General features: G+C 36.3%; 1 protein-coding gene across 1 annotated transcript in view; it reads left to right on the plus strand.

Annotated features, from left to right (window-relative positions):
- Positions 1–17,884, plus strand: part of LIPI (lipase I) — a 100,165-nt gene that overhangs the window by 71,041 nt on the left and 11,240 nt on the right. The window contains exon 10 of the mRNA XM_082391948.1: positions 1,942–17,871. Within this exon, the coding sequence (XP_082248074.1) occupies positions 1,942–2,029 (88 nt within the window). The 3' untranslated portion in view covers positions 2,030–17,871. The remainder of the gene's footprint in view (positions 1–1,941; positions 17,872–17,884) is intronic.

Below are 17,884 nucleotides of genomic sequence, written 5' to 3' on the forward strand. Positions count from 1 at the left end.
TTAAAAGCTAATTATATTTGAATTTTAGAGAGATTTTTTAACCCTTGGATTTCTTCTATTATTTTTTATTAAAGTTTATACTTTATCAATGTACTGTGCTCATTTCTGCTAATTTGTGGTAAACAAAGCATTAGAAATGCAATATTCAGTGCTCTTTTTTTAAATTAAAAAAATCCACTGAATAGTCTTCTTCCTATGATAGTTCAACATACATCACATAGTTTTTTCTAAATTATAGAGTTTAAAAATTTTGATTTGGGGAGAAGGAACTATTAATAAACATAGGATAAATGATCTCAAAATCAGAGTTCTGGCAGTAGAACTAGATAGGCTTTTCACAATGTAAAAACAAAGAAAATTAATTTTTCTCATATGTTTTGGTAAAATTTAACTTTGGTAGGCGTAATGAACCTGACTAAACTGTTTTGTAATGCTTGCAGAGGCTTTGTAAAATGTGGAATATTTAATTAAAATATACATTTACTATATTGAACATATTTCAATGGTAACAGGGTTATAAGCTTTTATTTTTTTATGGAAAATAAATAAGAGCACACTTGCCATAATATTGTATTATGAATATGTGAATAGAACAATTACTTAATGACTGAGGTAATTTATTAATAAGTCTAATAGCACCCTTGTCCTACGATGACAACTTAAAAATTAGGTGGATCAGGGATATCCAGAACATTGAAGGCTCACTCATTGAATAAAGGCTGTAGCAGGCTAGATTAGAAATTGACATAAGTATATATGTATTTGTTAGGGGAAGTGGTAAAGTCATTCTTCCACTTATTTCTTAATAATGGAGAAAGGATTATATCTGATTTTTCGATTATGTTCTGAACTCTGACAATCTAACAAAAAGCTACTTTTGCTAATATCTAAGAATCAGAATCTTATCACATTGAGGTACTGTCATTTCATATTTACTTCTATACTATTAAAATTAAAATTCCTAGATGCATTTATTATTTCAAGTGGAAAATATTGTAGTATTCTATATCAGCTTTTAGAATTAAAGATGAATATGTTCATATTTTATTACTTTTCAAATATTAGCAGATATAGGAAATTGATTTAAAATGGAAGAATTTAACCTAACAATACTGTTGATATTTTTAAAACATGTTCAATGATGTCTTAATCAAGCTAGAAGGAGACAGAGAGCAATATATCTCTTGAACTAGAGCAGTGCATATGTCAAATAAAGGCGAACTACCAGCACCTGTGCAGCTGAATTGCTCCCTTTTCCTAGACTAAGTTAGTATGGCTGATACAGGAAATTTCCATTTATTACACCATTTTTTTCCTTTAGCTCCTTTCCTGAATTTTGACCAATCTTTGCTTATTCTAGTTGATTGCTTTTTTGAAGTTTTCAAGACATTAACAGGAAGATAAATTACGAGACAAGATGCCTGATTCACCACAGTGACGTGACTTCTCAGAAACCTTCAAATACTAAATACACAATTTCTCCAAGATATAGAATACTTTAAATGTTATTATTTCCATTTTAGCAGGTGGCAGAGGATTGATTAAAACATTTGGCAAAATTTTCTGTGCAATTAAGCCCAACTCTTCCATGGTGGCTATCACGGTAGAAGAAGTGGCCCAGCCACTAAGAGTTGAGTTCAGTTTTCAGCTATTTCAGTATCCAAAAATACTTCCCATTCAATGTTAAGTATTCCAGTGAAGCAGCAAGGAGAGAAGATGTTGAAGCACAGAGAATTTTTTCTTTCTCACAAATACTGTGTCTATTCATCCCTATGTAGACAGATGAGATGGAGTAGAAATGATCCCAGAGGTTTATTTCAGCTCCCTGCATTTAGAGAACTAGTTAGTTACAGGCATAGGGTATTACAATATTTATGAGAAGAAAATAAATTTGCTGTTTTACTAATAGTTATTTTTTCTCTCTCTTTTTCTCTTTCACAGACCACCACTATGCACTTATAATTTTGTACTTAAAGAAAGTGAGGAAATATTTCTCAGTCCAAATACATGCGCACCAAATGAAATATAAAATGCCTTTTTCTATCAAATATAACAACTTGTTTGTGAATTAAAGAACTTGTAAATGGAAACAACGCAATTAGTATTTCTTTCAGAATGCATTGTTCAATCTGAAATTCAGATATTTCTACTTCTTGAATAAATTTTTAAGAATCAAAAATATAGAATATTTTAAAATGCATATGCTAAAGCATTCTGAATATATTTTAAAAGTATTTATTTCTGTTTACCTTAATCAAATGTTTCTCATTGAATGTTTCCCTTAATTACTTAGTATTAATAGATAATATGTCTTTAGAAAAAGAGAGAAGCTTATTGCTTCAACACTGTCTAAATAGTATCATTCTCCACTCAGAATGCAGTAATAAATGAATTTTTAAAAAATCTGTAAATTTATCATTTTGAGAATTCACTTGGATTAATGTAAATCTTGTAAACATAAATACACCTTCTGTTTAGTGAGCTATTTGGCATTTTGTAATGCTTTGTAAATAAAGGCTTTGTTTCTGTGGAGGACAATAATCTATGGGCCTGAAATCCTTAATGTCAGATCTGGGGTCTGCCATTTACTAATGGTGTGATCTTGAGTAACAAAATTTACCTCACCATGTTGCAGTTACCTAAGAATTTTTGTGAACATTGATTCAACACTTTGACTAGTGTCTGCCCATAGTGATAATAATAATAAAAATAATAACAGCTAACGCTTACATACATCACTGTATTCTTGGCATAGTTTGATACTTTATATACATCAATTCATTTAATCCGTACAAAAGCCCTATGAGATTGGCCTTGTTATCTCCACTGATGAAGAAATAGAGGCACAGAAATGTTAACTAATTTACCCAGGATTGGGTAGTTGTGTCCTTATACGATTATGGCCCCCTCTAACGGACTCATTTTAATTTAATCACCTCTTTAAAGACCCTGTCTCTAAATATATTCACATTCTGAGGTACTGGGAGTTAGGGATTTAGCATATGAATTTTGGGGGGAAAAGGTTCATCTCATAATACCTTCTATCACTCATTAGCTCCACAATGATGACCTCTGTATAATGACATTTGAAGGTGAATTGGGACCATTATTGGTGCCTACCTGGAAAACACTGATGTGTAAGACCCTTGATGTATTTTATGTGTGTTCCAGGCAGAAACAAGTAGAAGGCTCTTCACATTTTGCTTAGGGATTTAAGCAGTGCTGCCTGCACCTCTACTGTCTGTCAGTCCTTCTTGAAAATAGCTCCTTCAGTTTCTGCCTCAGCCCTTCACTCTACAGGCCTCTGACTCCAAGCAATAGATACCTTCTCTCTCCTCTCTGTCACTTAGGCATTTGCTCACAAACTTCCCACATTCTTAAACAAAACCACGAACGCTTATGTAATTTCACTTTTCCAATCCCCCTCAAGTAGTTTGTCAGATATCCCCAGAAATTTTGAATCTCAGTTTGTGACATTTAAAATTAAATAAAATGCATTAGAGATATGTCCCTAGGGGCAGAAATCCTGCTCCAGTATTTGTGACTGCTTAGGGCCTCTGGGTAGCAGAGAAATAGTACCCGACTTGTCCCACAGCATATTAAATTAGGGCCCCGTAACCATCATAAGAAAACTTCCTTGTCATAAGTGATGGAATCTTTCACGGATAAGTTGAAGATATAAACTTATGAAATGTTTATAGGTTTTCATATTGTATTATCTTCACCAGTGTCCTAATTCCCTCTACTCTTTTTAAGATGAACAATGAAAAGAAACCTTTGGAGCCTGTCTTGAGGGTGAGGGAAGTAAACTCCTCTGATCCACAAGTCTTCAAGCAATATTTTTAATCATTTTTGTTTTTTTCCAAATTTGTAGAAATCATAGATCAAAAATAGTAGTAAGAGGAAAAAAATTAACTGTTCGAAGGACTGTGATGAAGCACAGGTATTTTTACAGCAATTATCTAGGACAACAGAAGGAACAGATAGCCGTTGCGCACAAAATGCGTTACACCAGGCTGCTTTGAAGACACACTGCTCTGGATCAGATACAGAAAGCTACAGAGAGGTGAATTGTTTAAGTTCTTTATCCTTCAGGATGCCTACTTGGCATGGGTCATAGACTCGAACTCAACATTGTCGTTCAAAGTCCTCTCAACAACATATAGTGTATTTTTAAGTTAATTTGAGGATTTACCTAAATAACATGTTCCATATTTTACTGATGTGCCCTCTTTGTGTTTCCACTGAATAATAAACATCTTATTAAAAAAATAAATCACCAACAAAGCAACAAATCATACTTTGTTACACACAATAGTTGACTGAAATGATAAGTGGACATAATCAAAGGGCAACTAGATTTTGTTTGTTTTAACAAACTACAATTTTAAAAGATTACATCATTCAGATAAGTTGCAATACCAATCTAATTTACTGGATAATTGTTTAATTGTGTGTGTGTGCCCATTATTGACAAGGCACAATTATGTAAGCTTACGATCAGCTGTAATCATAAAAGTGTTGTCACCAGTCATAACATTTATGGTCTATGCGTTAATCCTGTTTTTTCTAATAATAATAATAGCAAGTACATAATGAGTAATTACTATATGCCAATCTGTGTTTTAAGTCTTTGATTTGCAATATTTCATTTAGTCCTTACAAATGCCCTATCAGGTATGTTATTTTATCACCTTCAGTGACTAAGGGGAGAAATAGAAAAAAAAAAATCCTTCAGACTATTACTTTCAATACTTGAAAGATATATTTGTTGTGTTTTGATAGTTACCTATTGGGTATTTATTAGGCATCCTGTAAATGTTTGTGAATGGGTGAAGAGGAAGTCAAATCCTCCGGATAAAAAGCACAGGACAAAGGGGGAAGCCTGGCCCTGAGAAACTGTGACGTGGCCAGTGAGTGCCTGCCAACAGCCATGAAGCTTGCTACATGGGAACATCCCATAAGTCATCAGACACATGTGCTGGTTTTCTGGTCTGTGCTTTCAGGATCTTAGGATGAAGACGCTGCTAAAAGTTACCAAATACCTGAATCCTTCCCCAAGATAATATATAACCTGCCTCTCCAAGTGGCATAAACAGAATTGTCAGAGGACATTAGGGGATGACATTGGAGTTATGAAATGTAGGACTTCAGTGCACAGATAGCATTTTCATTCATAATTTCTTTTTTCCTATGAACATGTGGCACATGAAAAAAGAAGGATATATGGGAGGTGAACAGCTGGTTATGCAGATGGTGTTGATGAGTTGAATTTGGATTTCTGTACCATGGCTTGAGTTTCTGGAATGTGAGGCTCTTGGCTGGGGGTAGGATTATATATCTCCCAGGGACATGGAAGAATGTTTGCATGTAGGCTAGCAGTCATGATTAAAGTGCTTTAAATGGAACATAATATTGCAGAAAGTGTTTGAAGATTCAAAGCAACAGATCATTCACCCAGATTCACTAGGACCCTTTGAAAACTCTTCCAGATTTCCTATTGATCCCCATCAGCACCTTCCAGCTCTTAACTCAGGTTTACCCTCGCACCTTCCTTCACACTTGGGCCCTTTCTTGGCCTTTTCCATGGTTAACTTGTTATCTCTCCCAAACTCACTCCTTCCTTTGCTTTTGCCTCCTCCTCTGTTTCCCAAAGATGCTATTTCATGTCTCTGTTACGGCATAGGGTATTATAACTCTTTGCTTACTTGTTCATATCCATCACTAGAATGGGATCTTCCTGAGAGTAAGGAATTTTGTGTTATATAAACATTTCTGTATTTTCAGGGTCTAGATGAATGCCTGGTTTGTTTCAGGAGCTCCATAAACATCTGTTGAATGATAAATGCAAAAATCAAATAAATGAAGCAGTAAGTTTCTTTTTGGCTTAGCTGGGTAAGAGTGGGCAGACACCAATGATTGCTGGCTACTTAGAAGAACAAAATGTTTCAAGTGGTTCTGGTTAGAGATCAGAGAGCCCTCACGAAGATAATTTAAGATTATCTTTGTCTTACATTCTTTTCTAAGAATGTCGTAAAACCAGATTTGATTTTAATATTAGTCGATGTTAGTCAAGACAATTATAGTATTTAAGAATAATTTGCATTTAGAATTAAATTTAAAAGTTCTTTTACATATAGTGTTAAAGTACTAAAATAGTAACATTCTAAACACAGATGAATTATAAATTTTAGGTTTTTCCTTAATAATTCTCTGGGAAAAGAAACAATCTGAGGGTTAAAAAAAAAGTCTACTGCAGGCATAGATCCTGAAATCATTGGAACATTGTCAGTGGAACCTGTCCTAAGTTTTCAAAGGATTTTTTACTCTCTAATATTTATTAGTGTTGTGTTTCACTTTAACACTTGGTAGGAGAGATGTTTAATTAGGAAAATGTCTATGGAAAAAGCTTTTTCAAGATAAGTGTTGTCAAAATGAATGAAGAGTGAAGAACTAGAAAGTGGGTTTACTCCTAGCAGAATACTCTTTAAGTGGGGGATATGGGATGAGAAAGAGAGAGAGTGACAAAGAGACTCAGAATTTATTAAGAGTACATATTATTTTAATGATTAAAGTAAATGTATTCTCAGAACCATGTGACCTGGGTCACTTCCCACAGGAAACTTTCATTCTAAATGCCAAGATACGGTTTCTGTTAAATAATGAGTTACTGAACATAGGGACTATCTTATTTCAACCTTATTTTCCCACAGCCTGTACCAAAAAACACTTGATCAATATTTATAGATTTGAATATAGGCACAGTCTTTCACATACGGTAAATAAAAATTATTTGAAAGACACCCCAGTGTTAGGGTGCTGGCAACCAACAGTGCTGGATTCACCCTTATCTCCCTTCCCATTGAACGAGTCAAGGAAATACACAGAATCTAGGTTTGAAAATCTCTGCAATCTAGGAAAACTGTTCACAATCTTCCAAACTTCAGGAGGAAATTATAATAATCAAAGCCAAATAGGACATTGAGGCAGATAGTTTAGCTGAGAATAAGGAGGAAGAGGTTGATCCACTGCTCTGTGATTCCATTTCACCTTCCTACTAGAAGTATATGGTCGTTTATCTACTGGGAAGTAATTACTTTCTGAGAGCAAGAAAATTTTCACACTCTCCTCCATTATTTCACTTTCCAGTCATCAGGAGCCCACAAGTCCAGGAAAATTATGCTGTTAGAAACAAATATAGACAGGCAATGATGGTTTGCCACCTGTGGTAAATTTTTTTCTTCAGTAATGGCCCGCAACTTGTTCAAATCTCCCTGTAACCATTCCTGTAGATAAGCCCCTCAAACCCTCACTGTAGGCTTGAACATATGTCTTAATTTGGACACGGGTACAATAACGAAATGTGACGCAAGCTGAGTCCTGAAAAGTACCTGATACCATTGGATCCCAGAGACCTCAGTGGAAATGCCCAAGCTCGTCTCCTGGAAGGATGAGACACCAAATGGAGGAGAACTGAAACACCCCAGCCAACAACTGCCATCGAAAGTACTGACCACAGACACAGAGACTGGCAGAGCTGGCCCAGACCTGAAGAAACACACAACCAACCCACGAAGTCATGAACTCTAAATAAAGCGGTGGTTGTTTTAAGACACTGTTTTGGGACAGTTTGTTATACAGCAAAAGTTAAGCAATATACTTTCTGAAACTTGAAATAGGTAGAGCATGGATGACAGCAAGAAAAACTGTGTATTTTATATATATAATTGTTAGACAACAAACAAAATATAATATGTATCTTATAGAAGAATGTTATATAAGATACTTTAGTATAACATATTACAATAAAATATATTACCACCATCTGCAAACAATGTTGTGAGTTCTCCTTTCCAAAGTTATTAGATGATAATGCTGTCTACAAACAAAACACAATAGAGTAAACTACCCTCATAACAAATAAGAATGTAGTAGAGTGGTAGGATAGAAAAGAATACACAGAAATTAATAACTTCCCTATATTATTAGCTACAAAACATTGAAAATACAATTATAAAAGAGATCTACTTCACATTTGCAATAGAGTATAGTATACCTAGTTTATTATTTTTTATAAAACATTGATTTTTATGTTTATAAACCTATCAATTATAGAAAAATGGAAAACTAAGTAAAAGTAAAATTTAAAATCATAAAATCTTATTCCTCTGAGCATTTTTCTTAATTTCTTTCTCTCTCCCCACTTCACTGATTGACTCCAAACATGTATCTCTGTATAAAAGGGTACATTGAAAGATTTTTTAGATCATATTTGTCAGTAACTTAGAAATTCCTGAGACATTTCCTTACTTGCAAGCTAACAAATTTCTCTGCTATAGTTTTATGGATGCTGGCTGAAGATATATGATTTCTGACTCAGAGAAAAAAATAACCTCGCAATAGCATAGGCAGAGCATCCAACTCTGACAGCTCCAGCTCTCACAGGGCAACACAAAGTGGGCCAAGTGATGCGTGAGCACTGCACTGCAGGAGAGCAACCCAAGCTCAGGGACGCTGATGCACTTCCCTTGCAGAACTTTTCCCCAGAGGGAGACATTAACTGTATTATACGGTAGAGTAAACAAACCTTTCCTTTGCTCCGGAAGGAGACACTGGTTTACATTCTAAGGCGGTTTTCTTTATAGACATCCTCAAAGACAGTCAAGAACTAGGAGGTCAGTGCTTGCAAACTGGGCAGAAACGAAAGAGACCCAAAAATTGTATCTACATTCCTCCCACCACCGCCTACAAAATCCTGTTTTTTAAAAAAAGAAAAACAACAAGTTTTTAAAATACATAACACTATGCCTTTAATGTGCTATCATATTCTGAAATGGTATTAAAAATTAATTTCTGAGTCTAGAAGATTAATATGAATTTAATTTTATTTAGTACCACTCTAAATAGTAATAATTATAATAACTATGAGATATTAACTTTACAGTATTAAGAAAAAAATAACAATATATTGTGAGGTGACATACAAATAACGCCAGTCATCATTTCTAGTTGTAATAGTGTAGCGATTATTTTCTGCTGTAAAATTGATAGACAAAAAAGAAAAAGAGATTAGAATAAATGAATTCAATGGTAAATTTTCAAATGTAGGTGGGGCAAGAGGAATTGGTTTCTGATTTAAAAAAGAGAGAATCTCAACAGAAATGCCCATGAAGCACCATCCCTTCATGGTGAGAACTGCCAGAATATCAGAACACCTAAATCAGCGAGAACTCTGTAGAGTCCTGTATGTACCAACTGCTATGGTTTAGGAGCAATCAAAGTTAAACTCAACATGGAACACCCACATTCAAGGCTACCAAGCTAAAGCTAAGGAATCCAGTCCATGGGTGGCTCTGCATCTGATCCAAAAGAGCCTGGGAATGGGGTTATTTTTGAAACATTTTATCAAGATTGTAAATATACTCTGCCCACTTCCTCTGGGTTTTATCAGATTGAGTGCATCTATTTTTAAGTGTGGCATGAACATGCAAACTACGTGTTTAGGCATAAAACACTGTGAGGAACACATGTATAGGGGAAAACAATACAATGTCTCTATCACTGTCACTATATTTTCTCCCTGAAATCTCATCTTGCAAAATAAGCTATAGAAGGAAATTGGTCATCCCTCAGGACTTCATGTCTTAAGCATTTCTGAATGCATTTCACAGAATCAGAGTGTCTGGGGTTCTGACTCTGCTGGAGGATGTGGTGCTGGAGAGTGGTTTCGAATCCAAGCCTGGGCGATAGTCTTCCTGAGTTCAAATCTTGGATCTGCCACTTCCCATCTGGGTGCTTTTCACCTGACTACTTAAGCACCTGTGTCTCCATTTCCTTAGCTGAGAAGTGGTGGTATTATACTTTCTTCACAGGGTTGGTGTGCAGATTAAATAATTATAATGTCTAGAACATGATGACAGAATTCACAGAGATACAGTAATTGTTATAACTGTTATCGTTATGTATGGTAGAGACCAGAAGCAGGACACTGGTCATTGGTGTCAGCTACTTCAGGAGTTACAGAGCAGCCATGATGCATGGGCAATATATGTCGGGGTAAGACTGTGCTCTGACGTCATTGGAAGCTGCCCATTTGGCTTGCTTGTGAGCCAAAGGGTCTCAATTTGAATATTGCTTGAAAATTTTATTTTATTAAGACTTTTTAAAAGAGCAGTTTAAGCTTCACAGCAAAGTTGAGAGGAAGGTACAGAGATTTCCCATATGCCCCCTGCTCACATACTAACAGAGCCGCCCACATTACCAACATTCCCCACAGCGTGGAACATGTGCTGAATCTACACTGTAGTTGATGAATCTACACTGACACATCATAATCACCCAAAGCCTGTAGCTTACATTATGGTTCATTCTTAGTGTTGTATATTCTATGGGTTTGGATAAATTCCATAGTTGTACTTTTACAGAATGCCATATAGTTGGAATCATACAGTATGTAGCCTTTTCAGATTGGCTTTTTCACTTAGTAATATGCATTTAAGTTTCCTCCATGTGTTTTCATAGCTTGGTAACTCATTTCTTTTTAGTGCTGAAAAAATATTCCATTATCTGGATAGATCACAGTTTATTTATCCATTCACCTACTGAAGGACATCCTGGTTGCTTCCAAGTTTTGGCGATTATGAATAAAACTGTTATAAACATCCACGTGTAGGTTTTTGTGTAGACATAAGTTTTCAGTTCCTTTGAGTAAATATCAAGGAGCAGAATTGTCAGATCATATGGTAAGAGTGTGCTTAGCTTTATAAGAAACCATCAAACTGTCTTCCAAAGTGCTGTACCAATTTGCATTGCTACCAGCAACGAATGAGAGTTCCTGTGGCTACACATCCTCACCAGCATTTGGTGCTATCAGTGTCCTGGATGTGGGCCATTCTAATAGATGTATAGTAGGATCTAACTTTTGTTTTGATTTACATTTCCCTGATGACATATGAGGTTGAGCATTTTTTAACATGCTTATTCGTCATCCTTATATCTTCTTTGGTGAGGTGTCTGTTAAGTTTTGGGTTTTTTTCCCATTTTTCAATAGGGTTGTTTATTTTCTTATTGTTGAGTTTTAAGAGTTCTTTGTATATTTTGTATAAGTCCTTTATCAGATGTGTTTCTCCCAGTCTGTGGTTTATTTTCTCATTCTCTTGGCATTGTCTGTTGAAGAGCAGAGTTTTTAATTTTAATGAAGTCCAGCTTATCAATTACTGTTTTCATGGATCATACTTTTGGAGTTGTCTTATCTAAGAAGCAATGGCCATGATAAAGGTCATCTAGGTTTTCTTCTATGTTATCTTCTAGGAGTTTAATAGCTTTGCATTTTACATTTAGGTCCATGATCCATTTTGAGTTAATTTTTGTGAAGGGTAGGGTCTTTGTCTAAATTCATTCTTTTGTATATTGATGTCCGATTGTTCCAGCACTGTTGTTGAAAAAGTGACCTTTGCTCCCTGTACTGCCTTTGCTCCTTTATCCTGTATTTATGTGGGTCTGTTTCTGGGCTGTCTGTTCTGTTCCATCAATCTAGTTGGCTATCCTTTTGCTGCACCATCTTGATTACTGTAGCTTTAGAGTAAGTCTTACAGTTGGATAATGTCAGTCCTCCAACTTTGTTCATCTCCTTCAATTTTGTGCTAGCTATCTCCTGAAACATTTTTTAGAGAGTGTATCTCTGAAGACTTACTTTTGCAGCTTTAAAATATTTGTAAACATTCAAGAGTTCCTCATGCATCTCCTTGAAAGGAGTGAGGTTACTGTGTACTTAACAACGAGGCTTCCTCAAGTATGCTAGGTATTTGGAATATAAAAAGGGAGAAATTTGAATTCCTAGACTCAAGGAAGTTAGATTCTATTAGAAAAGCGACCTGGTTAAACATACGTTGTCATACCCTGTGATTATTGCGGAAATAATGATTACTCCGAGGGCTGGTGTGGAGCAGACGCTGAGTATCAGCTGCAGTGGAGGTTAGGGAAGGCTTGACTGATGATTAAGTTGGTTCCTGATGGATGTTCAGGGATTAGCTCATGCAAAGAGAGACCTATAGAGGAGAATGTAGCTTGGTACAGTTGTAGAGTATGAGGCAAGAAGGGAGAACAGATGTTATACAGCTGGGTCAGCTTATATGAAGTTTTGTATGTCATAGAAAAGGAGTTATTCTAGTCAGGAATTATTTAAGATTATCAGGTAACAATAGGGCATGAGCATACTTGTGTTATTAAAAAGACATATCTCTCATATGCCTTATTGCAGAGGACATTACCAACCCCTCTGCTGGAGCCCTGAACATACCGAGGTAGGAATAATAAAAGGAGATGTTAGGTAAGCAAGGGAAATAAAAGATGGAGGGATTCAGCACAGAGATACATTGGAGTTTTGTCACAACAGCCTGGAAAGAGCAAAGGAAAAGTTCATGTGTTGTGTAGATGTGGCCCTCTAACGTGACATAATTTTCTTCATCCCTTCTCTAATACATGCTGCGACCCCTTTTGAGTTCCAAAGGGAAAACCCAGTGGGAGTTCTGTTAAATGTCCTCAAATGGAGTGAGTAAAAACATAAGAAAAACAATTAAGGATTGCTGTATACCATCCACCTGAAAACTGTATGGATTTTATTTTGAAAGACCATTTACAGTCTTTCTTTCTGGCAATAGCAGGGACTTGAAGAACATGGCAGATTTAGTTGATCTACATAATAGAGATAAAATCTGAATGGGACCTGCTATTTGAAGTACTACTAGTAGTGATGGTTTGAAAATCCATGCCTGCCAAACATAGAGGTCCCAAATGAGTTAGATCAATACTCTCTAGGCCCAAATTGCATCACATCTCGGCAATTCCTTCTCCAGAATAAGGCAGAATAAGGGTATTTTTTGTTTGCTCAGTTTTTTTTTTAAGAGATCATGATAAGTCTCTTAAATGTTATTTTTATTTTCTCTTTCTTCCTAGGAAAAAAATCACTGACTAATAACTATATGTATCTACTTATGTCCCTGGGTGGGGAAAGGGAGGGTATTAGAGATCTCCCAAATTTTCCCATTGAGAAGATCCAGTTTTTCATGTGAGCAAACTTGAATGTATAAATTGAATATAGAAGTTATGCTGTGGATAAAAGTCAAACATCTACTTATAAAATTTATTAATTATACATATTATGTAAGATGATATGCTGATATAGAAATTCTCACTTTTCATGAAACAATTTACCCAAACTCTTAACATGTATTTTTTTACATAAATATCTTTTTTTTAATCAATTAAGCCCTCTTTAAAGTTATCTTACAGGGTTTTGTAGGCCATAGTTTTCCTGTCTAAGTTGTCTGAGTTACAGAACTTTTGGAATCTGTATATAGTGTTACAGGGAATTTCCTATTGCTTGTTTAAGGGTTTCTCTCTCAATATGATACAGAATAAAAATGCACTAAAAGGACATAGATCCAGAGTTCCCTGCTCTAGAGACAAAACTATTACCAATTTCTTGTATATCCCAGGTATCTTGTACCTGGAGTTAAACTATTCATTTTAAGTAATCACGTAGTGCCATGTTTAATTGTAATTTTGATGTTACAGTATTAGGATTGATTATTAAGTCTTTGATAAAATTATTTTACTCCTCTTTTGACTCTGAGGGGTCTAAAAATTCTTCTAAATCAGGGTAAAGAAGCCACGCCTTTTATGTCCACAGGACCAGTCTTTGGATATGGACTGTCCCTGAAAAGGGGCTGTGAACTTGGATGAGATCATTTTATTCATCTGGGGGCATTATTGCAAGGAGTCAGCTGTCAACACTCCCAGGAGCTAGAAGAATGATGCCGTAGTCCTGAAGGTGGCATCGGGGTGGCAGAGCATAGCCTTGGTGAGCAGAGCCAGAGCATGGGGGATGGAGGTGGTTAGGCATTTAGTGTTTGGCCATCTGTCCACACAGTCTGCTGCTGTCCTCTTCTTCGTCCATTCCTGCATGACACATTTAGGACAACAAGCTCACTTCTGCTGCTTTATCGTACTTGGAGTGCAAAAATCCTCCATGAGTCTCCCCTTGGTCCCTTCCGCCTAGACACCCTTGTTGCTGGTTTTTTTCTGGGACCTTTACATCTCCTGGGATATTTCTAGAGAACTGCTCCTAGATCTCTACTGTTCATCAAGGGGCCCCTCCTTTCCCTTCATCTCAACCATGGGAAGAGAGTGTAGAGGTATGGACAGTGGATTTTTTCCTAATCTGGGGACAAGCTTTCTCCTTTCACATATATACAAGTCTTTCTCACTCAGCAAAATACTTCTCTCCACCAGTTCCATGATGCTTCTAAATTGTCCCTAAGGCTCAGGCTTCTAGAAGTCAAAAGACAGAAAGAATTGCAGGTTTTTATTCCTTTCCATGAAATTCTTCCTTCTTCTTTGCTATTTCTCTAAATCAGTGAGACCAGAATAGCTTTGCTCCTAGAACTGGGGAAGAAGACCTCAGAAAATACTGGAAATAAAAAAGAACCCCCAAAATTGACATCACAAAACATTACAGTCTTTCTTTGCAATTGTTTATTTATATCATCTCTCTCCTACATTAGACCAAGAGCATTTGAAAGCCAGAAGATATGTACTAGTCATCATTCCATTACCGATGTTTACTGATTAACTGATTCTTCAATCTGGAGGTGATATTCATAGTTACAGTAACATAGATGACAACTTAAGCTGTTAAGTTCTATGATATGTGCCACTGACACCTTGATCTATAGTGAAATTTAACTAATTTTTTTAAAAGAAACAGAAAAGTGGTTTATAAATGTTAGAAATATATCCATTAAGTAAATTAAATAACGAGAGAAGTTTAAACCTTCATCTCCCTGGAACATCTATCTAATCAGAACTATCCATTATCCAAAATTTCCATATACGCAAAATATTATTAAAATATCTCAAAATACGTTCAGGTTTTATTTCTTTTTAATACTATTATGAGTTGGATTCTAAAGGGTATAAGGTCGTTTTACCCGTAAAACACACAACAGATTGTCACAAGAGGGCAGCATTTTAACATGAATTGTTCCTCAAACTATAGTCAATCCTTGAAATTTTAAGGTTACTTTAATCCACATAACTAAATAATGATAAAACAATACAAAGCATTCAAGCAGCTTTTTGCGTTATGCATGTTGTTTTGCATTACTACTATGAAAAATATTTAAAATCCAAGGAAAACAAGAGCTGAATTGTCTCATGTAGAAAGATGGGTTTATATAGGTTGTATCTTTTAAATGTCAACAGTAGGTCAGTGGCTGAGTTGAATGCATTAAAATTTCGTGTGATCAAAGGTGAAATTCTCCTCTGAGCTATCCAAAATTCTAACCCAGCAAGGGCAAGCTGGAAGCATCCAGACTGATATATTACCCAAGGGCAAATGAATGTCATTGGATGTATGTTTCTAATTTTTAGCCTCTTAAAGCATCTGAAGACACAATGCCATGTGGATATATTGATAAAGAGTAAATTGTAAGATGTCTTGGTGTATGGCTCAGATCATCTGCGTCAGCATCTCTCCCTGTCTGTCTGCCCCTGTCCTAAGCTGAATAGTTACCTCTCTCAAAGTCAATGTTCTTTCCAGGAGCAGCCCACAGTGTTATAAATGTCCACCTTACCCCCTCTTGCTCCAATTTGGGTTTCTTACGGAATTGAAAACTCTCCCAGCCAACTGTGGTTTCACAAGCCTCCAGGTGATTATGATTGAGAACTACTGGCAGCTGCTGGCAGGGAGCAGCAAAGGCCAAATGCCCCTATGTAGTTTAAAGACTGCATCCGGTTTTCAGCCTTAACATTGGGTTCGCCAAAAAGCTCATTTGGTGTGAAGTAAAAATAAAAGACACATTTTTCATTTTCACCAAGAACTTTATTGAACAACATATTCGTTAACCAAACGAACTTTCTGGCCAACCCAATACCCCTCTCCTATCCACAATCTCATCCCCTGCCACTAACACACACTTATCTGTAGCCTATATCCCTCTCCTTGTCTCTAGAATCAATCCTGGGGACTAAAAGAGCTCACATTTAAAGTTTTATTTCTGCATCACCTCTGACAGTTATGGAGTTTTCCAATTAAGATCTTAGGTTACCCCATTTATTTCCAGACTCATGTTCTTTCTCTCTACCACTGTCTACCTCATAATTACCTCAATAATCTGGCAAGTAAGTTTCTGGCCCCTAAGAATCCATATTCCTGAGCTCCTGTTTTGGTAACTGGCTTAGTAGTCCAGTCATTCTCACTGCCTGAAAGCCCCAGCAGACAGCCTTCTGCTTTGGCCTGTTCTAAATTTTTCAATTATAAACCTTCCTAGGGCCTAATTTTATTCTAAAACTGGATCTCCGCTTTTCTTGCAAGTTTCACTCAACCTAAAGGCCTAATCTCTTTCTGAATTTCAAGTACTGACTATTCTAAATGTCCTTTTGTGGGTAATATACTCTTTCATCTTAGACACCATTGCCAATCCATTTACCTTGAACGTAATTGAAATAGTTTAATCTGTATTATCTCCCAGTAGCGAGGACCTTCTTTACCAAACCCTGAAGGGGGCTGGGGGTGTCTGTCTAATAGCATGTGACCCACTCCTTGTGTGGACTTTATGTCAGAGCTAGGCCTTTCCCTCTTTACCCAGCTTGGTTCCCAGTAACTAGATTTGCCTCACAAATTTCCAAGATAACACTCACGAGTCAGCACAGTTCCTGGGGTTAATACAAACTGTGAAATAAGCCTGGCTTACATACGGAATTAAAGTGTAAAGGGGCAGGAAAGAATTGTTTTTTCTTTCCTGATAGATCTTTAATTGTTCAACTATACTCACTGGTTTGTGAGTTTTGAAAGTTTCTTTTGTTTTTCTAATTAATTTTTATTGGAGTATAGTTGTTTTACAGTGTTGTATTAGTTTGTACTGTACAGCAAAGTGAATCAGCTTTATGTATACATATATGAAAATTTCTTTTTTAATTAGTAAAGAACTATTCTTCCCCTTAATTTGCCTTTTTTTGGATTGCAAGTGGACATTGTAGATGGTCTTTAGAATTTAATACCAGGGGCTTTCCTGGTGGCACAGTGGTTAGGAATCTGCCTGCCAATGCAGGGGACACAGGTTCGAGCCCTGGTCCGGGAAGATCCCATATGCTGTGGAGCAACTAAGCCCGTGTGCCACAACTACTGAGCCCACGCGCTGCAACTACTGAAGCCCATGCTCTCTACGGCCTGCGCACCACAACTACTGAAGCCTGTGTGCCTAGATCCTGTGCTCCACAACAAGAGAAGTCACCGCAATGAGAAGCCTGCACACCGCAATGAAGAGTAGCCCCCGCTCGCCACAACTAGAGAAACCCAGTGTGTAGCAGTAAAGACCCAACACAAGCCAAAAACAAAATAGATTTAAAAATTAATTAATTAATTAATTAAAAAGAATTTGATAACAACTAAGCACTCTTGAAAGAGTCTGGGTATTGCTCTAGGACTCCAGATAAAACATCCGTTCATTGAGAGGAAACTAAATTATGTCACTATTTATACCCTTTTAAAATTTGTTTAACTATGTATTTAAAAAAAAAATCATAAAATAAGAGACAGAATAAACTACAAAGACGAGTTGTCGGGTGATGTGGTATAATTATAAATTTATATGTTTTTTATTTGAATATGGATGACACTGCCTAGGGCAAGAAAACAAACCAGTCAACTTTTTGTCAGGCTCTTGGGTTTTAAAGCCTAGGTCAGGACCCAAACATTTTGGGATCACAGATGTAGAGAAGTTGTCTTCCCCTTGATCCCCTAGGTTAGGCTGTGGGTAGGGAAGAGAAAAGACAGAGGAGAAGCAGCACAGATAGGATCTCTTAGGTTAGGTTGTGGGTAGAG

Source organism: Balaenoptera borealis (genome assembly GCF_965194805.1).
Source record: "Balaenoptera borealis genome assembly, chromosome: 5".
NCBI classification, from domain to species: Eukaryota; Metazoa; Chordata; class Mammalia; order Artiodactyla; family Balaenopteridae; genus Balaenoptera; species Balaenoptera borealis.